This window comes from Ptychodera flava, chromosome 1, assembly GCF_041260155.1.
Source record: "Ptychodera flava strain L36383 chromosome 1, AS_Pfla_20210202, whole genome shotgun sequence".
Classification (NCBI taxonomy): domain Eukaryota; kingdom Metazoa; phylum Hemichordata; class Enteropneusta; family Ptychoderidae; genus Ptychodera; species Ptychodera flava.
Genome location: NC_091928.1, coordinates 2,476,145 through 2,502,609, shown reverse-complemented (window position 1 = coordinate 2,502,609; position 26,465 = coordinate 2,476,145). Strand labels below are relative to the sequence as shown.

General features: G+C 36.7%; 1 protein-coding gene across 1 annotated transcript; it reads left to right on the top strand.

The window, feature by feature from the left end:
* The first annotated feature begins 8,972 nt into the window (after positions 1–8,972).
* Positions 8,973–14,705, top strand: LOC139123921 (C-type lectin lectoxin-Thr1-like). Its single transcript, XM_070690395.1, has 6 exons — positions 8,973–9,181; positions 10,440–10,513; positions 11,115–11,175; positions 11,792–12,131; positions 12,694–12,764; positions 14,065–14,705. The coding sequence occupies exons 2-6, from the start codon at positions 10,448–10,450 to the stop codon at positions 14,103–14,105; spliced, it is 579 nt and encodes a 192-aa protein (XP_070546496.1). The 5' UTR covers positions 8,973–9,181; positions 10,440–10,447; the 3' UTR covers positions 14,106–14,705.
* Positions 14,706–26,465: the final 11,760 nt, after the last annotated feature.

The window sequence follows — 26,465 nt, the reverse complement described above, 5'->3', positions numbered from 1 at the left end:
AACCTCAGATATATCAAAAAACCTTTCAAATGAAATGTTAACAAATTTTGAATCGAAACATTAAGCAAAGGCTGGAAATATATTCCCACTCCAAATACCCACACGGGAAAAAAACTCGTACGAGATATTAACATATTAATGCGCATCATGAGATTGCGTTATATCATGAGAGTCAATCAATCAGACATCTTTTCATGGATAAGTTCATGTGGCCACTTCTGACAATGGATAATCCGAAAAGGGAAAACTAGCTGGAAATAACTAAGGTCATTATATAGCAGAAATTCGTTTTAAAAACCCACATTAGAAAAAAAATATGCACACCATGATGGTATCTTCTACCAATATACACAAACCCAACCGGAAGGAACAATCTTTATATGATGCCTTAATATGAGTTGCTGTTTCCAGCCAAACAAAAAACAAAAAACAATTTTCGGAATTTCTAGACTATTTCATAAAAACAATAGTCCAAAGACAATCAACAAATATCAAGGGCACAAAAGGCTTCCTTAACAAGCTGGAATAAAAAAATACCTGCAATCCCTATTTTTATAATATTAGACGTCACGGTGGTATCAATGTACACAGACACGCCACAAAAGGACGCCATAAGCGCAGTGATATCGTGGCAATGGACTCTAAAATAGCACCATCCAACATAGACGATGTCAAAAAATCACAAAAAAAACTACATGAAAGCCCTACTCTCGATTATTCTAAAACGCAATATATTTGAATTCAATGGGAAATACTATAAACATATATATGGAGGCAGAACGGCTCCACTCTAAAACCAACACAAAACCGACTGACACATTCCAATATTAATTAAGAAGTTCCTGCCACCCAAACAAAATTTCAAAGGATTGTTGAAGATGAATTCTTTAGATAAACAATGGCTAATATCAACTAAACAAGTGGTAATACAAAACCATTCGAGCGACTGGTGAAGGGACCCCAATTTGGTCCTAAAACACCATTAAAACGAATCACACAAACATAAAACTGTTTTTCTTGGGGTCCAGATCACATGACCAGGGTCAAAGCAATATTGATTCATAAAAACAACACAGATCCACTCACTATATCGTATCATTGACAATGGTAGCCCTTTAATTATTGTTCAGCTCCAGCAGCTTTCCCGAGCTGGCTCTGATCCTGTGAACTGAAATGCGACTAACTAACGGATAATAGGGCTGGTTAATTAGCATTTTACATTTTCCCCTATTGCTTGACGTTAGCTAAATACACTTACAGACATACAGAATGCTGGTATGTCGTAAAAACATCAAAAACAGCAAAAAAGTGGTTGGAAAGTGAATATCTTTTATTACAATTTTATTTTTAGTTTTTTAATACATTAAATGTATTTTTTGTACTGTAATTCACTCGTAGAGCAATTTTCTGACTCGGGAGTGGACAATATCATAAAATTAACATCAGAAATAGACTCCACACAGTTTAAAACATAGGTATAGCCACCAAAATTGTTAAATTCAGATGATAATGTCCCAAATCATCAATGATTTCATTTTTCCGGAAATCGATTTGGCGGCCATCTTGAAAAATGGCCGCCATATTGGATTTTTTCGTGGCTAGCGTTTTTTTCTTAAAAGGTGACCTAAAATGAGCCTACATGCCAATTTTCATGCTTGTATCACAATTTGAAATATTTTCTCACTTATCCGCTCTGAATGTTTTGTCTTTCAGCAAGGCACTTAATTATGTCATTTTTTTCTCCTTCTACCTGGAGCAGCGGCTACCCAAGCCTGTGTAATTGGTCATTTTACAACCCCTTACATCGCTCTTATTGTTGCGGATGCGCTATTTTGCGGGTTGCGGGCTGCGGGCTGCGGGTTGCGGGCTGCGGGCTGCGGGTTGCGGGCATGAAAAAATGTGTGATTTTTGGTATCATTTTCGCTAGTAGATAGAATAAATGCTAAAATAGTATCTAGATGTATTTGTTTATGGAATAAAAGCCGTGAACTTCTTGAATAATGCCGTTATTTTAGCTTACATCTGGTGAAGCACCACCAACGTCAGAATAGTCCATTTCCCATCCAACATTCGCCGTTGCACAGCGCACTGCCGATCGAAGCTTTCGAAATGATATGACTGAACACGGATGAGTAATAATATGAACACAAGACAGATTTCACAACAACTCGCTATATTAACTTTTTATGTAATGATTAGGACGGATAGTTTAAAAGTAAGTTTCGGATCGTTGACAGCACAGATGAACTGGGAGATGAACTTCGGTTCGTTGAAACTCGACACGCCTAATAATTTGTTACTTTTTCATAGAATGCCATGCCCTTCTCACACTTCAGATTAGTTCAACCGCCGATAAAAGCACAATTTTCAGAATCGTTTTCAATGCCGTTTAAAATTATTTTATTGTGGTGAACACGATAATAGTCCTAGGAAACTTGTCATAGTCACGCTGGATCAAATGCATATGGAGCGACTATCATGCTGCAGGTGCAAGTCATAGAATATGTTCATGATATTAGGAGATACACAATTATTGAGAGCTGCAGAACACAAAGTCATCCAAAAATATTCCTATTAGATCGATTCCTGAAAATAAGTCAACGCACCGACGTGTTTTTGCCGCTGAAATTCTCGCATAAAATGTTAGCGGAATGTCGTTCTCTGTGGTCGTGACCTCGGTTGAACCGAAACGGCAAAGTAAGCTAAGTCCATTGTCGTACGTCTTTTTCTTTTTAAAGATTTCATGAAAAATACACGGCATTTAAATACACAACACTTCTACGCTTTTTGAAGTCAAATCTTTCCTTACAAATTGCATTTAAGTAGGCATTGTTTAATTTTCTGTATGTGTTGCCCTAGAACCGAATTGTGAATAGATGCATTACAAAGAATTTACTTCCTATGGCCTGATACTAGAAATGTAACAATTTTCATTCCGCGATAAGTGGCGACATTTCCGAGGCGCGAATTTTTTTGTCAGTCTGGTATTATTTCTCACTCACATCCATGGCAAGAAAGAAAAGTGATTTCAGATCCCAAATTATTTGTGATGGCCAGGCAGCTCGGAACAAATAAATTGGTCCGCGGAATCGCCGCTTTTAGTTTAGCAGATTTTGATTTTTTTTCAGAAACATGACGTATTTTCACCCACTTGTATGGTCTGTTATAGCATCTTTAGTCCAAAAAATCAATTTACAGCATATTGTTTTCAACAGCCTTCAAATGTACAGTATTATGTTAAAATACACAATATGGAATATGTTGTGTTTCATTAATTTTAACCATCTTGACCTGATGTTGAAAATATGGACTTGGCAGGAAAAGGGATACTGTACGATAGACCTGATCATGATTATTGATAATAGACACCTTCTAAAGGTTTTATTTCTTATATACTAAATGCCATATTACATATATTAGAAATCTAGCCATAATTCTAAAAACCCGCAGCCCGCAGCCCGCAACCCGCAACCCGCAGCCCGCAACCCGCAACCCGCAGCCCGCACTTTAGCAGATACCTTATTGTTGATGGTATAACAGTACTCAAAAAGCCAATTTTAATGGTAAATCCAAAAATTTACTTCACGTAAATCAGAATTCAGAATTTAGTAAATCAGAATCTAAATTAAATACTTTAAAGAATTTTCGATCAAGCCGTTGGAATTTTAGGCATAACAAAAGAAACGACGAGCCTATGTTGTGACCGTACTATGTGACATTGCTATTGGTAGGCCTTCATGTCTATAGCACTGACCGTACGTTGTGACATTGCTATTGGTAGGCCTTAATGTCTATATCACTGACCGTACGTTGTGACATTCCTATTGGTGGGCCTTAATGTCTATAGCACTGACCGTACGTTGTGACATTCCTATTGGTAGGCCTTAATGTCTATATAGCACTGACCGTACGTTGTGACATTGCTATTGGTAGGCCTTCATGTCTATAACACTGACCGTACGTTGTGACATTGCTATTGGTAGGCCTTAATGTCTATAGCACTGACCGTACGTTGTGACATTGCTATTGGTAGGCCTTAATGTCTATATCACTGACCGTACGTTGTGACATTGCTATTGGTAGGCCTTAATGTCTATAGCACTGACCGTACGTTGTTACATTGCTATTGGTAGGCCTTAATGTCTATATCACTGACCGTACGTTGTGACATTGCTATTGGTAGGCCTTAATGTCTATAGCATTGACCGTACGTTGTGACATTCCTATTAATAGGCCTTATGGCTATAGCACTGACCGTACGTTGTGACATTGCTATTGGTAGGCCTTAATGTCTATAGCATTGACCGTACGTTGTGACATTCCTATTAATAGGCCTTATGGCTATAGCACTGACCGTACTATGTGACATTGCTATTGGTAGCCCTTAATGTCTATAGCACTGACCGAACGTTGTGACATTCCTATTGGTGGGCCTTAATGTCTATAGCACTGACCGTACGTTGTGACATTGCTATTGGTAGGCCTTAATGTCTATATCACTGACCGTACGTTGTGACATTGCTATTGGTAGGCCTTAATGTCTATAGCACTGACCGTACGTTGTGACATTGCTATTGGTAGGCCTTAATGTCTATATCACTGACCGTACGTTGTGACATTGCTATTGGTAGGCCTTAATTTCTATATCACTGACCGTACGTTGCGACATTGCTATTGGTAGGCCTTAATGTCTATATCACTGACCGTAAATTGTGACATTTCTATTGGTAGGCCTTAATGTCTATATCACTGACCGTACGTTGTGACATTGCTATTGGTAGGCCTTAATGTCTATATCACTGACCGTACGTTGTGACATTGCTATTGGTAGGCCTTAATGTCTATAGCACTGAAGTGCTATCAAAGACGATGACTGTGACATATCACAGCCAGAGTTATAATTTGATGAAGATAATGCGGATCAGTAATCGATGAAAGTTGAAGCAGCACAGTGATGGCTAACTATTTTGAACTTTTTAATACGTATATAGGATGTGATTCTGAGACAAATACCCATCTTTGTAACATGATAATAAATAATTCAAAAAGGAAATTAATTAAAACATTCATCAACATTTACATTAGCAATGGCGGGTAGTCTCAGCAATGGCGGCGAGTCATGCCCTACTATCAGAGTAAATGTAGAAAAGAAAAATGTTATTCTACAAATTACCGTTATCTCAAAAACCACAGTTTGCATTTAGGTGTCACAAATGTTGCAAAACAAGTTATGACAATTTGAAGCAGTTATTCTCTAGTATTAGAAGCTAACATGTTTATTACTTTTATCATTTCCATTGGAAGTTACCAATATCCTTTTATTTCATATAATAGGTTCGACTAGTCTTCCTACAATCAGTGGAAAACTGAACAAATACTCTACTTCCTCTCACAATCAATTACACAATTTCCAATTATTTAAACAGGGAATCGAGCAGAATTTAGTGCTCAAAAGTAAATTTTCAACTTTAATAAAATTAGTCCATAAACTTTTCTACACATAAGGGAGATATATCAGACTTCGCTCTATAATCTCTGACGGTAAAAATCATAATGAATTATGGGATATCTTTGCAGCGGTGTACGCAACACTTCCTCAAATAATGGAGAGAGTTTGTTTTTTTATTCCTTCGGTTACTTATTTATTGACTCCCATCCCTATCTTCTACATTGTACTTAGTGATGACAACGATCTACAAAGCACACTAAACCTCTTTGGCACCACTGGCATTGTTGCAAGAATGCCCGAATGGGGCGCTCTTTCGATGGGCGTACTGAAAAATTCTCCGACAAAAACATGCTATACGGTGATTCATCACTTTTCTGCTGCCACCACTTCCAGTAAGCATAACACTGATCCCATCTATGTTGTGTTTTCATTATTGAAATTCTGCTTGCATGATTCTGGTTTCATTTTTGACACATTAAATAGTAGACGTAAAGTCATTGATAGTGCAAGATTTACTGTAACTTTAACAAAACATGTTGTTTGGACGAAATTCGAGGCATTGATGATGGGTCGTTTAATCTAGCCCTACCACTATCACTGAAAGTGCAAGTATATTTCAGTAGCGTATCCCGTGTGTTAATGAATGTACAATTATCACAAACAAAACAAGTGAACTGCGCTTTACGACTAGACATCCGCTACGCAAATGTTGAATACTACCTAAGAGCGAAAGTGATGCCAATTGGGAACGTGTTGAAAGATTTATGGGTTAAAGTACATAAAAACCCGTGTTCTTTTGGGTTTTTGTTTTTATTGTATGGTTTTTGTTTGTCTGTTTGTTTGTTTGTTTGTTTTAAGGGGAAGGTTTACCATCTTAGTGCCCTGAAGGAGAGAGGATTTGGTTGTCGAATGTTTATCAATTACTTCAGATTTAGTCTTACATGTGGTGCCCCTTTTCTTGTTGTCCCCTCCTTTGATCCTGAAATCGATTGTTAAAACCATCAACTAGTGGTATTTTAGTCACAGATCCAGAGCGCTCGTTGACTGCAACACACAAAATAAATCTTCCACCAAAATTATTTTCCAATGACGACAATTTGCATAATACTACCACCACCACCACTACGACTGTGACGACGACGACGACGCCACTCAGTACGTAAAAAGTATTCCAAACATTAAGTGCAAAGATTGTGCGTATTTAATGATGATAAGCTTGCTCTCATGAAGCGAAATAATATGAAATACTGGCTTACATGTAGGATGTGGGTACCAAACAATGCGTCTGTACCACATTGTCCACCTGGAAATACATTCATTTATTAATAATGATAAATAACTGTTATATATCACGATCAATTGTGTTACAGCACAAGCTTGGATTGTATCAGTGTGTGTGTGTGTGTGTGTGTGTGTGTGTGTGTGTGTGTAGTATCCCTCACTGTATCTGTATTGAAAGCTCTATTTTTTACCAAGGCTAACTGTATCTACCATCACTGATGCAGAGGACTATCGTCCTAAATGGGTTCGACGAGTCGATAACCATTACAGACTTCCTTCAGACCACTACCTTTAACGCCTGGGTGGATCTGAATGGCAATATCTGAAGTGCCCGACATGGTAAGAACACGCATGGAAGTAAACGTGAAACCTGTTGTTTGAGGTCGCTTTATCCTGCTGAGCGATAACATTACAAGGAGGAGAGCCATACTTCTTGCCAGAGACTAACGAACACAATGTTTAATAGGTTATGCGCGGGTCTTAGAGACACATATCGAGCGATTAAAGGAGTCGACGTTGAGGCTGTGCTCACGAGTTATGCAGAGGGATGGACCAATTGGCAAAGGGTAACTTGAAAGTATGCAGTACTATGGACCAATTGGCAAGGGGTAGCTTGAAAGTATGCAGTACTATAGACCAATTGGCAAAGGGTAGCTTGAAAGTATGCAGTACAATAGTATGCTTGGAAATGAATTACAGTTAGAAGAGAGGTGAGGGGATCTGACATTAAAAATAATACTGAGACAAAATCAAACGAATGATACTTACGTATTCACTGCGCAACAATGCTTTGCGCAAGATCAACTGACACAATTTATAAAAGTTTAGCAATGTTAGTACAGTCCTTTATACAGTAAATTGATCCAACCACTAGTGCACCGTGGAAACACATTTTTGTGACGACATTTTCCGATCAAAATATATCAAAGAAAGTACTTAGAGTCACTTTACCATGCTGTTAAGGTTACTGAGCACACATCCAAAAGCTATCCTATCGATAATAGCATTTTGATATATGTCCGCTACGAATGCCAAATGATCGATACCGGGCAATTTTTGACTGGTGCTTCAATCATAGCTTCTACAATATGCACAAAGGTATAGTATGTGAATATTGATTAGGTGACGAAACATATGCACGACGAAACTCTGAATTGAATTATTGGAGGACTAAGCTGACGTGGCGTGATATGATTTAGATGTATACTCTGCTACTTAGAAGTAATGATATGGTTTGGACTTAGAAGCTGCTGTTTTGAGTTACAGTACAGCTTGTCGAGCTAAGAGAATGACACACACCTCTTACACAATTGTAGTCGTCTCTTTGAGAATTACTTTGGTTAGGTAGCCTACTGATTAGTGTATTCTCACTTTCTAAACGGTTGTCATTTACGAACACTAAAAGTTGTAAGAGGAGATCGATATCTTTCAACACCAGTCAAGGCAATACCAATTGTAAAAATCAACTGATCAATATAACAATAATCATAACAATAATAATAATAATAATATTTCATTGCTTGCTTGTAAATATAGGATTAACATCACATTCGTGACAATAAAAGTGTGATACAAAAATAAGTTCAAACTTTTCTCCAATAAAGATATATGTATGTTTAATCAAGGTCAATGATTAATCCTCATCACATAGAAAATTTGCACTGAGAACACAGCAAAGAAGACAATGGATTACGTCATAACTGTGTAGAGGGCACCCTGGCAACTTCTATGTACTGTTATTTTCATATGTTCATACTGGCAAATAATGAATATACCGTTGGTTGGAATATTAGAAAATGACGCCTAGAGAAAGATTATAGAGTCTATTGCCATTATTTGTGAAACCAGATCAAATTAATTGATGTCATGGACATGCAATCAAGCTGCGTCATCAGCGCCGAACATGAATCATAACGGAAAGAAAACGAAGTTTGGAATAATTATGGATAAGATTAGAATTAATGATCGGCTGACGTGTATGGAGAAGCGATACCATTGAAATTATTGTCAAGCGCCGTGCAGCATATGGTGGTTATAGATGTAATTGGAAAAGTAATGGGTTTAGCAGACCATAATTCTGCTGTGCTTTGTGAAAACACCTTCGCAAATTGCATCCAATTTAAAGAAGCACTGAAGTAAAATATACGGTGGATGAAAGGAAGATTTTGCAATGATCTAATCACAAATGCCACCAATACATAGACACATCTAACAATAACGGCAAATTATTTTTAATCCATACAAATATTTCCATCACGTCAATGCCTGAAGACGCAATGTGCTATCCGCTGTGTCCATTTAATGCAATGACCTCACATTGTAATTTGATAAATTTTGGCAGAGAAAAGAGCTGTCAGTCTGGTCATATCCTGTCATTTTGTTGGTGAGGTACTGATAGACTGGCTCAAATAGACAATTCCCATCCAGCTTTCCCGCTTCAAGATAAAAGAAGTAAGTGACTGTAAAAAATGATCTACAACTTCGATATTTTTTTACTTTGAAATATTGTTTTTGATTCTCAATTGGTCTACCTTTGATTTATTTCGTCTTAGCTGCCAACCAGCTGACGTTCTTTCTGCTTTCTTTATGAGAAGAAACACTTTTTTTTTTCAAATGCTATTCAGACAGAACTACATGTATCGTATTTGAATCCACTATGCTGATTTGAAGCCAAACGATAAAAAATAGGTCCCGGATATTAATAGATACAGTCACTATTTTCGTTAACTTCCTTCAGTTAGTTAGTTATAAAAATCTCCATGATCTTGTATAGTCAACAGTGATCTTTACAGACACCATTATAGTAGTTAGCTAGTCAGATATGCGTGCTTGCGTATGTACGTTTCAGAGGCCTGTGAAAACTACGGGAGCGACGGTTTATTGAGCTGTAGAATTGTAAGAGTATGAAATGTATCTGTTTCTTGTGAAGGGCTATCAATCAACACATTTTTGTGTACAGTGGGTATAGATAAGAAAACAAGCATATAATATATGCCACGCCAATTTTATTAAGCTGAATTTTCAAGCGATATTTTAGGCCTTACTCTGCAAAACAGATGTTGTTCTTCTCCTAAATGCATTGAAGTACAAAGTATTAACTTAGTTTACACAACACATTGGTCACAAGATACATGCAAACTGTTGACAATAATGGGATGTAAAGGCCTGACTAAAATGTATGGACTCTGGTTAAAATGTTTGGACTCTGGTTAAAATGTATGGTTTCTGGCCAAAATGTATGGACTCCGGCCAAAATGTATGGACTCTAGCCAAAATGTATGGCCTCTGGCCAAAATGTATGGACTCCGGTTAGAATGATGGTTAAAATGTATGGTTAAAATGTATGGTTTATGGTTAAAATGTATGGTCTCTGGCCAAAATGTACGGTCTCTGGCTAAAAGTCAGTCGATAGCATTGACATGACACGTTGCACATACACACTGTTGTGTGGCCCAGCTGAACACGAGGTAATTTCCAGATAATTTTCTGAGTATAAACAGTACAAAAATACTTGAAAGTAAAAATTACAAAAGTTACGTTGCAGTTGTTGAAACTTTCATCGTCTTTTTTTCGATTTATGAGGCTATGATTGTGCAAACTTTAGGACAGGTTGTCATGGCGACATTCGTATCTACACAAAGATAGACGGATTTCTAAACAAAAATACCCTCAGAAGTATGTAATACCAATTTTCTCCATTTTTTTTCAGGAAGCAAAATGACTTTTGGTGTAAATGCCGCTATCATTATTTGCGGATTAGCGATTGTTTACCATGGAAACGAGGTTAGTTAAATAAAATATTCTAAAGCAATTCATTTGCGAGTTAACTTAACCATTAGAAAGACATAAGCAAACATCGTTTGTCTTATAGATTGTGAGATAGTTTTGATATATTTCAGTGTTGCCGCCAGGACGCGCCCTTGCGACAGTGTCCCCAAAACGGAACCCGTTGTCCCGCACTCTTGCGTCCTGCGGGTCACCTCGGGCGCACTCGTGAGTCGACTGTGATGGGTGTAGTCTACAAGTAATATCTGTTACTGATTTACACTTACCTACTTTCGGCTAGCTATTTGATTAAAAGTAATTAAAACGCTGCACTTGATATCATAATTTGTTTGACTGTAGTCAGTCTGAGCTCTGATTTGCAGCAGATATACTGCTTCAATTGCCTGAAATTCAAGCATAGCGACGCGGTCCCAGTAGCTTGAATTTTGTTCAGTGAAACTAATATGTTACGAAATAATGCAAAATTTTATTGACAACTGCTTGTTGTCCCCAAAATGTACAAAATGTTCCCAAAAATAAATGGTAGTGGGACACAGTGTCCCCTGATCTAAAAATTCCTGGCCACAACACTGATATTTCTCTCCTTCCATGTACGCAGGTTTGTGGAGCTAAGAGTAAAACAGACCGCCGCCTATCATTAGAAAAACGAAATACTGAGGGTAAGCAATCTACTAGTGTTTCTCTTGATGTAGAAATTACAAAAGCTCCGAAAGAATAATTTTTACAGCTTGTTAGAAGCCGACAATCTTTCTCTTGTGTCGATCCAACTACGCGCCAATTTGTGTGCAAATACGGAATATAATCGGTCATAAGTAAAACGGCGAATGGCGACAAGTGAGAGATTGTATAACAGCCTTGCAAGTTAGAGCGCTCTGAATCCTCATACGTACCCCTCCCTGGTATTCTGTAATATCATGAGGCCAGGGCTTTGAGCGCCAAAGTCAATTTTTGTCACTTTTATAAAATATACCCAGTCAATTTTTTTTCAGACTTTTTGACGTAATTTTTGATATAAAACGTTAGCCAATGAAATGTGATATCCATTTGGTCCATATTTATCAAAAGAATTACAGAAAAATCTTAAAAATTGGTAAAAGGTTGCACTAAAATTTTGGCGGGGAAAAATATTACAGTACTCAAAGGGTTAACCCCATCCCGAAGAGAGTTCAATAGGTTTAAGTGATAGCGTTTTCAAGGCGGCTGCCTTGTCACGCTGCAATGATTTCAACGAAATCCAACACTATAATGAGCATTTTCTCTTTAACCGTAACGCAGATCCTGTCTTGTGTGACTGCGTAGAATACAGCTTTTATCATGATCGAAAAACATGGGATGACGCTCAGCAAGATTGTGAAAACAATGGTGGCACATTGGCAATTGTTAATGACCAGCAAACTCACGATAGCATTAAACAGTACATAAGTGACAATGGATTTACAAGTATGGTACAAGGGCGGGGATACTGGATAGGACTGATGTATCTGGAGTCTAGCGATACATATAAATGGGTCAATGATGACGTCCTCATTAGAGGTTGTGACTTTGAACCTTGGGCTCCAAATGAACCTAATAAAAAAGTCAAGAACGGAGTGACGCAGAACCGTGTCCAAATGTGGTGAGTAGGCTATCTATCTCAACTCATTTCCAATCAACCCATGTGAACTCATCTGCCAACCAATTAACACGGACAGAAACACTACATATGATGCGAATAGTTTTTCTGTGTTTGGATAGGTATAAACATAAATTACTTCAAATACAGGGCATTTATATATAGTAGGTATTATTACTTTGTACTTGAAGTAATACATGTTAATACATTCTACTTTGACATCGAGCACTTTCATTTTGTATGGAGACATATATATATATATATATATATATATATATATATATATATATATATATATATATATATATATATATATATATACACACACACACACACACACACACACACACACACACAATGTTTACAATGTGCCCTCCCGGTTATCACCATAATGGCTTTATGGCAACCTCTGAACTTGGGCACAGAGATATATGCAGACATAATTGAAATGAATTATTTCTCAATTGTTCGATTGTTCGGCGTCACCTTCAATATTCAATATTGCCTCCTCAAGTTCAATTCTATGAAGGTTTTTAATTTTTAAATATTTGATTCGTCCATTCAGGAAGATGCGCTCCTTCAATTGGGATGACGACTTCGCCTACAAAACGAAGTCTTACATTTGTATGAATTATGGTAGGTCATTGAGTTACTAACGTACTACACCTCTATCTGCTACATATATTGTGAAGATGGTATTTTTTTAGAAACACAGTTATTGATGACTATTACTGTACAACATACAAATATCACTATGATGATGTGACGAAGCAAACCTTTTCTCGAATTAAGCATAACCTTTTCTCGAATTTTGTTGAATTTTAACGGACATTTTTGATAATGTCCTGTCCATTTTGCTATAAATGGCGTCGAACGTGTATTTCCTGCATTTGTTTAGAATTTATGAATGAGCGCATTTCGAAATATATTAATACCAGTTCTGGCCAATTGTAGCAGAACTGTGCATGAACACCCACAAAATTAATGAGGAAATGGGAAACTACGGGTAACGAGGACATGAATTGACAGGACGTAAGGGGGCCATCTTTCGGAAAGTAATTAAAGTATACAACATCGGCTTGTTTTTGTCATAGTTTACAGACAAGGCGGGGTAAATTAGTGTGAACATAAATGCTGGATTTCAGAGCGATCAGATAAGATATTTCTAGTAAGATTTCTTTGGCGCTATTAAATTAAAAACCACTAAAACTACAATAAAATTAAAATGATCGAAAAGTAATTGAATGGACCCATCGTTGTAAATACTTAGCAGATATCAAGGAATCTAACAAGTAGCCCACACGATAGTTCTTTTCCACAATTTTCATTCATTTTCACATTCTTTACACAAGTAGTTTCATTTGATCAAAACAATTTCAGTCAACAACACAGATTCATCTTTATAAATGTAGTTCTGAAGATATTGAAGTCACGATTGATGCAAAGAGATACAGACTAACGCAGATGACGAACTCCGAATGATTCTAAGAGCTTTCCCTCACGTAGCTAAAATTGGACAATAATTCATGACAAATCGAACCGAGATTCTACAAGCCATGGCTTAAAATCGACATCACTTCTAGTCGGTTTCAAGTAACGGTTTGTATCGATTACCATTTTAAACTTGGCCAGCTGTACTTTTACGTCTTGACAGATAAAATAATTTATCACAACTCATAGTCATTCCAATCAAAATCTCATCGTTATTGCCATAACTATATAGAGTCTTGCGCAATTTCCCCAAGCACGCTGGTTTTTTTCAGTCGTCAAAAATAGACAGACAAATACGAATAGATAAGCTACCACGTTAAACCAATTAATAAAAATTTAAGTGTGTGATTTTTCCACGACGAACCAACGTATTATTGTTAGTGACGTCATTCTGTAACAGCCTAGTGTGCAATATTAACTTACTTTGTCTCTTTCATGTTTGCAGTGTGTCCGGCTGATCAGAACTGTTCTGCCTGTGTTCAGTGAAAAACAAATAGTTAGCGTGTTAGTGGAACGGTCCGAATTATTTATCTTTAGTGGAACAGTACAAATCATTTATCTTTCTGTCATTAAAAGAACTGTGTTTTTTGTTGCTCAAAATATTGTATATGTGACGATTATTCAAAGGACAGTGATTTTGCCAAATCTCAATTTAATTTTGAAACAGCAGGGCTTCTAGGATATGGGTTCATGTTAATACAATGGACCTGCCCTTGACGTAGAACCTCATTTATAGATCGTAACGCGAAAAAAGCTCATCAAGTATTTTGACGATGATACACAACTCTTCATGGTGTCCTATGGTGTTCTGTTGAAAACAAAAACGATTTGAAAATGTACTTAGATTTGTTCCACGTTGGAAATCCCTTTACGAATAAACTTCTTTTTACAAAACACAAATTATTCGTGGAAGAAACAGAACTTACTTGAATCACGTATTAGACATATCTTTTCAAACAATGACGGTAGGTATTCGTGTTGATATGTTGACAGTCTTTCTTAAATCAGCATTTTTGTTATGGGGTATCGAATACTAATTTGCAAGATACTGCCATTGCTATAAATAAAGAATGGAAGTACACTTCATTACATTAGTCTATTTTTATTATTCACTACACATAACCTAAGCACTGTTCAGCATAAGGTTGTAAACTTTACCTGGGATACTGTAGACCTATTAGAAATACAATCAAATTATGAATAACGTCATTTGTGTTGAAATTACCTCAAGCAACCTAATGATAAAATGATAAATACCAGTAAGATATATACAGTACAGGTTGTTCTTGTACTTTATCCGCTAGAGAATTAATTGTTATTGTCTGCATCCGTGTTGTCATAGTATCATAAATTGTAATGTTGCATGCAATTATCTGCACAGCAGATACGTTGTCTCCCAGGGCAGGGAATCGGAGTTGTAAATCTTGTCAAAGATAGGTAGCTTTAGTCTAGTGAGATTCAAATTCAATATCAAAGTGTGGTATAAAAATGTTGCGGTTCTCAACCGTCTTGTTTTTATTAAAGCTTGCATTCGTTTCACATTAAAGATACAAATCCATGCTTGCGTCCCTCCTTCTTTCAGAAAAGGAAGCCTTTTCAATGGCAGCTATCGCAATCTTCCTCCAAACTAAGTTCAGGCACAAACGCCCCCCCCCCCCCACCTTCTATATCTTCTAGTGCCTCCTGAAATATACCAGTGCACTGCCATCGTGGTAGGAAACTCAGCCGAATTATCGCAATATCAATTGACATGACCACTTATATTCCGTTCAAGGGCACTATGTGTAGTGACAAGAGGTTAGTTACATGCTCTATGTAGATAAAATAAATTCCCCTAAAGCTAGCTTTTGAGTTCTGTGGAGCCAGCCTATTGGGCATCACGTATACTGCATCTGTGACTTCTTAGAGATTTGGTGTGTTTGTCGGTGCTCAACATTTGTACCAGTGATTATGTCAAATATACTGATCTCAATTTGATCACTTTCCTTACTTTGACATCTGATATATGTGCATTTCTGATTGGCCAATTCATCTTGTGATGTATGTGCATTTCTGATTGGCCAATTCATCTGGCGACATATGCATACTATATAAAGCTAAAGCCTTCCAAATTTAACTTTCATGGAAGTTGCAGTGTAAATATTGCTAAGTGACAGTAAATCAAAGTCCGAGGTCTGATTTCGTAGTCTGTGAGTCTGGTCTATTCTACAAAGCGCTTTCAAAATGACTAGTACCAATTCTCAAATCGAAGATAAGATGACAATACGGAGGGTATCAGTCAGTTGGCGCTGTTTGGAGATGCTCCACTGGGTCGATGTTCTAAAACGTTTTCATTTCTGTTGGTGTATTTATTTTGTAAGTGTGTAACGAATACACTGTCACCTCTTTAAATTGAATACAAAGGAAGAAAAGCAAGTTTAGGTGTAGCTGAAAGCATTAATTGTTTTGGTTGATACCAACGAGAACGAATCATTATTTGAGTCTTTTTTCCTCAAAGTAAATAATGGAAACTGCTATCAGCACATTGTCAGTATTTTCATCATAAATGGTTCAGAGAAAATTAAATGAATCACGGGGTTTTACATGATAAAGTAACCTATCCAATTCATTACACGATAAAGTAACCTATCCAATTCATTACACGATAAAGTAACCTATCCAATTCATTACACGATAAAGTAACCTATCCAATTCATTACACGATAAAGTAACCTATCCAATTCATTACACGATAAAGTAACCTATCCAATTCATTACACGATAAAGTAACCTATCCAATTCATTACACGATAAAGTAACCTATCCAATTCATTACACGATAAAGTAACCTATCCAATTCATTACACGATAAAGTAACCTATCCAATTCATTACATGATAAAGTAACCTATCCAATTCATTACATGATAAAGTAACCTATCCAATTCATTACACGATAAAGTAACCTATCCAATTCATTACACGATAAAGTAACCTATCCAATTCATTACACGATAAAGTAACCTATCCAATTCATTACATGATAAAGTAACCTATCCAATTCATTACATGATAAAGTAACCTATCCAATTCATTACATGATAAAGTAACCTATCCAATACCTATCCAATTCATTACACGATAAAGTAACCTATCCAATTCATTACACGATAAAGTAACCTATCCAATTCATTACACGATAAAGTAACCTATCCAATTCATTACATGATAAAGTAACCTATCCAATTCATTACACGATAAAGTAACCTATCCAATTCATTACATGATAAAGTAACCTATCCAATTCATTACATGATAAAGTAACCTATCCAATTCATTACATGATAAAGTAACCTATCCAATTCATTACACGATAAAGTAACCTATCCAATTTATTACACGATAAAGTAACCTATCCAATTCATTACACGATAAAGTAACCTATCCAATTCATTACACGATAAAGTAACCTATCCAATTCATTACATGATAAAGTAACCTATCCAATTCATTACACGATAAAGTAACCTATCCAATTCATTACACGATAAAGTAACCTATCCAATTCATTACACGATAAAGTAACCTATCCAATTTATTACACGATAAAGTACCTATCCAATTCATTACACGATAAAGTAACCTATCCAATTCATTACACGATAAAGTAACCTATCCAATTCATTACATGATAAAGTAACCTATCCAATTCATTACACGATAAAGTAACCTATCCAATTCATTACACGATAAAGTAACCTATCCAATTCATTACACGATAAAGTAACCTATCCAATTCATTACATGATAAAGTAACCTATCCAATTCATTACATGATAAAGTAACCTATCCAATTCATTACATGATAAAGTAACCTATCCAATCATTACACGATAAAGTAACCTATCCAATTCATTACACGATAAAGTAACCTATCCAATTCATTACATGATAAAGTAACCTATCCAATTCATTACATGATAAAGTAACCTATCCAATTCATTACATGATAAAGACCTATCCAATACCTATCCAATTCATTACACGATAAAGTAAACCTATCCAATTCATTACACGATAAAGTAACCTATCCAATTCATTACACGATAAAGTAACCTATCCAATTCATTACACGATAAAGTAACCTATCCAATTCATTACACGATAAAGTAACCTATCCAATTCATTACATGATAAAGTAACCTATCCAATTCATTACACGATAAAGTAACCTATCCAATTTATTACACGATAAAGTAACCTATCCAATTCATTACACGATAAAGTAACCTATCCAATTCATTACACGATAAAGTAACCTATCCAATTCATTACATGATAAAGTAACCTATCCAATTCATTACACGATAAAGTAACCTATCCAATTCATTACACGATAAAGTAACCTATCCAATTCATTACACGATAAAGTAACCTATCCAATTCATTACATGATAAAGTAACCTATCCAATTCATTACATGATAAAGTAACCTATCCAATTCATTACATGATAAAGTACCTATCCAATACCTATCCAATTCATTACACGATAAAGTAACCTATCCAATTCATTACACGATAAAGTAACCTATCCAATTCATTATACGATAAAGTAACCTATCCAATTCATTACATGATAAAGTAACCTATCCAATTCATTACACGATAAGTAACCTATCCAATTCATTACATGATAAAGTAACCTATCCAATTCATTACATGATAAAGTAACCTATCCAATTCATTACATGATAAAGTAACCTATCCAATTCATTACACGATAAAGTAACCTATCCAATTCATTACATGATAAAGTAACCTATCCAATTCATTACACGATAAAGTAACCTATCCAATTCATTACATGATAGAGTAACCTATCCAATTCATTACATTATAAAGTAACCTATCCAATTCATTACATGATAAAGTAACCTATCCAATTCATTACACGATAAAGTAACCTATCCAATTCATTACATGATAAAGTAACCTATCCAATTCATTACACGATAAAGTAACCTATCCAATTCATTACATGATAAAGTAACCTATCCAATTCATTACACGATAAAGTAACCTATCCAATTCATTACATGATAGAGTAACCTATCCAATTCATTACACGATAAAGTAACCTATCCAATTCATTACATGATAAAGTAACCTATCCAATTCATTACATGATAAAGTAACCTATCCAATTCATTACACGATAAAGTAACCTATCCAATTCATTACACGATAAAGTAACCTATCCAATTCATTACACGATAAAGTAACCTATCCAATTCATTACACGATAAAGTAACCTATCCAATTCATTACACGATAAAGTAACCTATCCAATTCATTACACGATAAAGTAACCTATCCAATTCATTACACGATAAAGTAACCTATCCAATTCATTACATGATGAAGTAACCTATCCAATTCATTACATGATAAAGTAACCTATCCAATTCATTACATGATAAAGTAACCTATCCAATTCATTACATGATAAAGTAACCTATCCAATTCATTACACGATAAAGTAACCTATCCAATTCATTACACGATAAAGTAACCTATCCAATGCATTACATGGTAAAGTAACCTATCCAATTCATTACACGATAAAATAACCTACAGTATCCAATTCAAAACGGCATGAATTCGTTATGTTGCGGACAGTGGTTAGAATGGAGCAAGGTGTTATGGGATAGATATATTTGGCGAGCACGGTTTCTGTGGTTCATGTTAACCACGACAGAGCACAACATGTTGGCCTTTGATTTCAAAAAAAGATTATTTTGCCGTCTGAGAAGAACTCCCATAATCTTACATCTACTTTGGATTTTGCTCATTTCACGTTTCCAGAGTCACTTATCGTGGAAGTTCGATTAAAGACGAAAATTGGTATAACAACGTAATGACTATGTATTAAGGTAGAACGCGCCTCGGGGACACATACACAGACTCTCAAACTCGTACAATTCTTTTCTGATCTACCACATGTGGGGGCTTATTTTACAGCTCCTGGAGAAAGAAAAACTTCACCTTGTTAGTTTTATGAAAATCCAAAATTCAACTTGAACTTCAAATACCGCAAAATTTTGAATACTTTGGTAAGTGAATGGTTGAGAGTTTCATTAGGAAAGTTTGAGCAAAAGTTTAAATCTTTCACTTTCGAGGGGCATACTATCTTTACTAATTACGGTAGGTTTTCGATCGGATTCCAACTCACAACGTACGGCACCTAGTCACCTAGCGGAGACGCCACAGTCAAAACAAGTCACTCTTAAAAGAGAGTGGTTCAATTTACCGAACTATAGAAGTTGTTATAATTTTTTTGAATACGACCACTCCATACGCCGTAGAGTACATGAAGCACTTACACTCGTACACTCACTATCACACATTTACAAGTGGCAAATACACCCGTACAGTGGAATTCTTTATTTTTCTCCTTACTTTAACCCTTTCACCACCATGGTTTTACCCAAACCCATTGTTATCAATGGTGATCTTGGACCTGTTTACAGGAAATTAGGGGTGAACAGGTTAAAGTCAAATTTTGACCGTGATAAGTCAGCAAAAACTAAACAAGCATACCGTACAGTGCTCGCCTATGACAATAATTGATTTGGTATTTTGCACTCTCTTTACAAATGCAATTCTTGAGTTAGCTAACGTGCAGTTTACATCTCGTAACATTTTTTCCAACCAGCACAGAGACAATTTCATCATGGAGAAGTGTGTATCTCTGGACAAGCTTTTCACTGTCTAAGCGGCTTTTCAGACGAGTGTCTCTGCAAATAGACCCTCAGACATTCCAAAATCCTCTACTAACTTAACAACAGTGTTAGAAAAGGTAACATTCTGACTTAACACCAGAAACATGGAGAGCACAAGCTTGATGGTATTCTGCGAGTTGAAAGCAAGACACTGATAGTATTCTAGGTGTTGTCAAACAATGGCGAGAAATTTCCTGTGAAATTGTGTGCACGGTTTATTTGAAATGTAGCGTGTCCACATATTCCGTACTAACAAGGATATCTGGCATGTTGACGAAGTAAATCCCAGGGTGTTAAGCGATGAAATAGTGTTTTACAATACCGGTAAGCAAAGCCCTTCGGTGTTTATTGGCTTTTACATCAAGGAAGGGTGCGCCTTGAGACAGATGGTAGGTCTCTCAAACTATTACGATAAGTTTTAGTCTACTACTAGACTTGGTTCAAGTCGGTGAATTTTTAAAAAATAAACTCATTTATTATACTTTCTCTTGTGTCTCTCCTATTTCGTACAAACCCATTCGGAATTCGGCAGCCCAGGCCAGATTTCCCGAGCAATTGAATGCGTTACCTTTGAGTCTGCGCAGAAGTGAGTTAGTTTCTGCCGTGTGATTCCGGGTGAAACTCCCTTGTATAACGTTCACACCACTCATCGTGTCCACTCAACTCACGCGCGCGTTTCACATAAAAACAAAATACAAATCATTACGTTCACTCCACTCAAACATTCACAAATCACAGACTTGAACCAAGTCTAGTTTACTACTTGTGGGGCTTATTTTGAAGCTCATGGAGTGAATGTAGTTCCTTAACATAGTTGTCAAGCATTGTTTTGCATTGCCTCGCCGTTAAGTTAGCCAAGACTCGGTTGTGATTACACCGTACCATTTGGTGAAGACGCAAGGCTGTGCATTGCTCTGAATAATTGGTTCTCATCGACTGATATTTTAAGTGTTCTTGTGAAAACGCTCCTGTATGTTTAAAACTAAAAGTCCGTAACGACACTATTTCCTGGTGATACGACATCTGCCTCTAGAAAACAAATAATAATTCGAAGTCAAATTAATTGTGCAATGAGCTAAGGAAACAACTGTCAAAATGCCATCGGACGATAGTTGCTTTTGTCGTTAATGTTTTTCTTTTTGTCCTTTACGATGAGAAGTAAAACAGTATCGGAAGTCGACAAGGGCAAACAAGGCGAACAAACATCGCCGAGCCGTAAAACACTAAGTAAAGTGGAAGCTTTACAGCCGCATACAAAAATGTTCTGCCGAAAGAGAGTCAGGGCCAGCAGTTTTACCAGCCTGTAGTTTCCCAATGGCGTCGCTAACGTCAACGGGAGAAGCAATGACGTCATTACCAAATGTTCTTTATCAACAGTATCTAACACAAATTTCTTGTCATCTGTCATATTCACATAATTGTAAACTTCTCGGTAAAAGTTACGTCACATATCGGCAACATTAGCTTCGCCAGTACATCCACTCACATGATGGTTTGGCCCTGACAAACACTTTTTATCATTAACGGAGTGCAATGTTTTGTGATTTCAACCAAAGAGATTTTTTGCCATAGCATCAGCTTTCCTTGACTCTTCATTAAGCTGACACATCCGTGTCGCATTAAAGCAAGCCATGATGTCACTGGCTATAATATTTACTCTCACACCTGTTGTGCAAGTTGAGAGATTGGTCTTGCAGACAGTGTTATACTATGGCTAACATGTCACTGTTTTCAGTGCTGGAGGGGGAATCGTTCCTTGGGATTAAAGACGGAGGGAGACATAAACGTCTTGGAAAATTTATTTCTCTTAGTTTGTGATACAGGAATTTGTGGAGGTTTATAGGGTATATAACAATTAGTCGTTCGGCAAAGACAGGTATGAAATCGTTTGGCGTCTGAATGGCGATGTTTCACTAAGGAATGAAAGCTCTTCATGTGTGTTCCACCGGCCACATCTCCATAGTGACGAATTCTGTCACGTGGTTGGATGGCAGTCTAATTAATGGATAATGGCTAGTCTGTTATTTTGACGAACCAATCACAGTAGTAGGTTTATGGTCTTATTATGTTTACCCGACTCAGCCTTGTGTTTTCACCATGGCAACAGCTACGTGCATACATTTCAGTCAGAGAGGACCTTCAAGTACGTCTGAAGGTTGTCATAAATGTAATAAATCACACTATATTAATTGTTTTACCAATTAATTCACTACGTCTGTGTCAATACTGCAGCAATACTTGAGTGTAAACATAGTGTAATGGCGTGTAATGTAAATGTAATGTAATGTCAAAAGCTGTGTCCAAATGTCTTGTCACAGTCCCTAACGTTCTGCATTGTAGTGTTTTGCTGTCAATATCACTACTGTCTAATGTTAGTGTTTTGATTTTTTTAGTCGTAAAGAGAGAGGTAAATTTTGCAACGTTACAATGGTTTTATTTGAAACATAGCCTTTATTTTCTTATTTTGCCTCCATTAAATCAACCAAAATTACATTTACAATCATGGACGATTTTAATGACAATCGGCAGTTTCCAAAATGGCTGGTATCGATTCTGGTCAGAAATGAACATTCGCGATCATACTTTTTCATTAGTAGACAATCTTGGAAATATTTCAGGTATCCACTCATACGATACGATGCAAAACTTTACAGAACGCCTCGTATTTATCGGTGATGTTAAATGGCGTTTCATCATGTGTCAAGTGAGGGAGCTCCCTCGAACAGTAAGCATTTACCAAACGGAACTTTGATATTTCTAATCTTGGATTCAGCATGATTGTGAGTCGGTAGCTTATTCCGTAGGACAGTTGAGGCAGGAATGCGAAGGAATTCTGAGTGAATCAACAACCTGATTAGAATCAGGTTATTTCTATTAATTATATTCACATGAATTTATTCGATGTCCTAATAATGTCAATCGTGCCTGGTCGTATTTGCTGTTGTGTAAAGCAAATAAATAGATTTATCGCCATTCTCTAAGGTCTGATATTGTCGATGTATATGCCTTCGTTGTTCAATGCAACATTACAGATTAAAATGATTGGTGCTAATGCAATTTTATAAATTTACAACGCGTACTTTAGAGGACAATCGTTAATTTCTCTTCACTCATGCCATGTAAACTATTCACACTACGAACCAGATCAACAACATGGTCATCAGAAAATCTCACCGTAAAATTCAGCCCCAGTCTCGATCATTTGAATCCCGGCTACTATTGTGATTGTGAATATTTCCCTTTTGTTATTTCTTTTCTTTTCTCTTCGACGACATCGACACGGTTTTTGCAGTAGCTACGTAGATGCAACAAAGGTTTGATTCGAGGGAGCCAAAGGAAATATTGCTGCGGTGCTTAGAAACAAACATACTTCCATGAATGCATTGGTCATCACTACAGATACTATACATGATGGTATCTGTGAGTCTCGTCATACAGTATAGCCAGTATATGAATTCTTTGCCCACAGGATTGTCTTTAATGTACTTCCTTACTTCTCAATACTGACAGATCCTTATTTTTTCCCCATTTACCATTCCCCTGTGTTGGCCCCTGCACGCTATGGATAATTACAACCACTAGGGTTATGAATTAGTTCGATCTTAGCGTTTTATGTGAAGGCTTGAAAACCAGCATCATTTTATTTCCTCCGCTGGAAATTTGAAAAATACACCGCTCCTATCTCACTATGCCAGACTGACATAATAGCAATGGTAACTGCGACACAACACTATGGTCATAAATGAGTGTGAGGATCTAGGAACATCCAGTAAAACCCGGGACATTCCTTTGCACCATTGATATACGTGAAATAATCATGATATTAATTTAACAATGATGTTGAAAATATTGCGAAAATATTGCGAAAATAGGTACTATATGGTTGCCGATGTGTTCTTTTGATCGTCTTGTCATATCAACAACTATACTCATTCAGATAGTTGGTCGAACTTTTATCTATAAATACAAGGGATTTTATGCCACAATTACCCGGGATTTCATGCCATAATTCAAGCAAATAAGTAATATCCTGGAATGGCTTTAAAAATTGGAGACTTGTTACTGTCATACTTTCCGAAGTTTCTTTACCGCTGGAATAAAAACGTGGGATGATAGAGAAGGACGTATGCAAATGACCCGAATATGGGTGTTGACGTCCATAAATTTATGAACGTGAATTTATGGACGTGAATATATTATGGACCTGAATTTTCACAGTAGATTACGATTCTGTTGAATATCCTGTTTTAGTGATGTCATAACTGATTCACTTTTTTACATTTCTGTATCATTGGAAGAAGTGTTCAGACAGTTGATTCAAATTAACATATGCAAGGGCCTGATAACATACCTTGTATTATCTTGGACGAGTGTGAGAAGTTATGTATTCTTTCGCCCATTAGTTTTTAATCGTTCACTTTCTGAAGGTAAAGTCCAATCTCGCTTCAAATAAGCATCTAGAATTTCAATTCACAAATCTGGTGACCAGTCAAAAGTTACAAATTAAAGGCCTCTTTATCTCCTCTGACTAATTAGCAAATTGTTCGAAAAGGTTGTATGTAAAACAATGCCTGTGTGACTCCAAGTATGGGTTCATGAAAAAACAGATCTACAACAGAAACCAACCTTGTTCACTATTCCGATTTTGTTGCACACTACAGGAAAAAGACTGTGAGACTAGAGCGACAGAGTGACACTTACTCGCAATCGGTGAGAATCTCTTGTTATTCTCACTGCTCTCAGTGAGAGTTTTTTAATTCTCACTAGTGAGCAGTGAGATATGCACTCCTTGGTGAGAATCGAGTATGATAACAGATTTTCACAGGTGAGACTGGAAATTCTCACCAAGCACAGTGAGAATGGTTATTTTCACGGTGAGAAATACTATTATATCATACCCATTATTCACCTGTGAGAATCAACCAGACTCGCCGTCCATTGGTGAGAATCAACCAGACTCGCCGTTCATTGGTGAGAATCAACCAGACTCGCCGTTTATTGGTGAGAATTAACCAGACTCGCCGTTCATTGGTGAGAATCAACCAGACTCGCCGTTCATTGGTGAGAATCAACCAGACTCGCCGTTCATTGGTGAGAATCAACCAGACTCGCCGTTCATTGGTGAGAATCAACCAGACTCGCCGTTCATTGGTGAGAACCAAGCCAGACAATTTGGGTAATTCTCACCGTTGAATGACTCTAGCCGATTCTCACCAACGAACGGTGTGAGTCTGCTTGATTCTCACCGTGAATGAGGATCGCATAATACATTCTAACAGAGAAAATTACCTGACTAGGCTTGGTGAGAATTTCCATTCTTACTGGTGGGAATCTGTTACCATCCTTGATTCTTGATTCTCACCAAGCAGTGCACTTTCCATTTTCACTGTTCACCAGTGAGAATTCAAAAATTCTCACCGACAGCAGTGAGAATAACAAGAGATTCTCACCGCAATCGCGAGAAAGCGTCACTTTCTCCAGTCTCGCAATTTGTTTTACCTATAGTGGTAGTAGTATTAAATAGCAGGGGCCAGGTTGATGCTACATGTATTTATACGGATTTTAGCAAAGCTTTTGATAAAGTCAGCCCCAACCTTCTGATTTGCAAATTGAAACATGTTGTGAGTGGCAAAGTTTAAAACTGTTTTAACTTGTACTTGACCATAGATTTCAACGGGTTCTTGTGGATGGATGTTGGTCGTCATGGAACCCGGTAACTTCTGCTGTTCCTTTTGGGTCACTACTGGGTCCCTTGCTCTTTGTAATTTATATCAATGATATGGGATCAATGTAGATATTCTTTATGTTCTATGATGATGCCAACATTTACAAGATAATTAATTCAAGGAATGACTGCACGCTGTTACAAGACGATATTACACGACTAAATGAGTGATGTTTTACATGGAAAATAACTTTAAATAGCACTAAATGTTCAGTCATCTCGTTCACTAGAAAGAAAAACCCTATTACCTTTCACTACTCATAAAATAATACTCACCTAGAAAGAGTTGATAAAATTAAGGATAATGGGTAATCTTTTCTAGCGATTTGAATTTTCTGCGCATGTCTCATTTATTATTG

Bases quoted from the DNA above. Each gene is read 5' to 3' on its own strand.
- LOC139123921 (XM_070690395.1), top strand. From the start codon at position 10,448: ATGACTTTTGGTGTAAATGCCGCTATCATTATTTGCGGATTAGCGATT. The intron at 11,176-11,791 runs GTAAGCAATCTA...ACCGTAACGCAG, and splicing joins AGAAAAACGAAATACTGAGG to ATCCTGTCTTGTGTGACTGC. The intron at 12,765-14,064 runs GTAGGTCATTGA...TCATGTTTGCAG, and splicing joins TTACATTTGTATGAATTATG to TGTGTCCGGCTGATCAGAAC.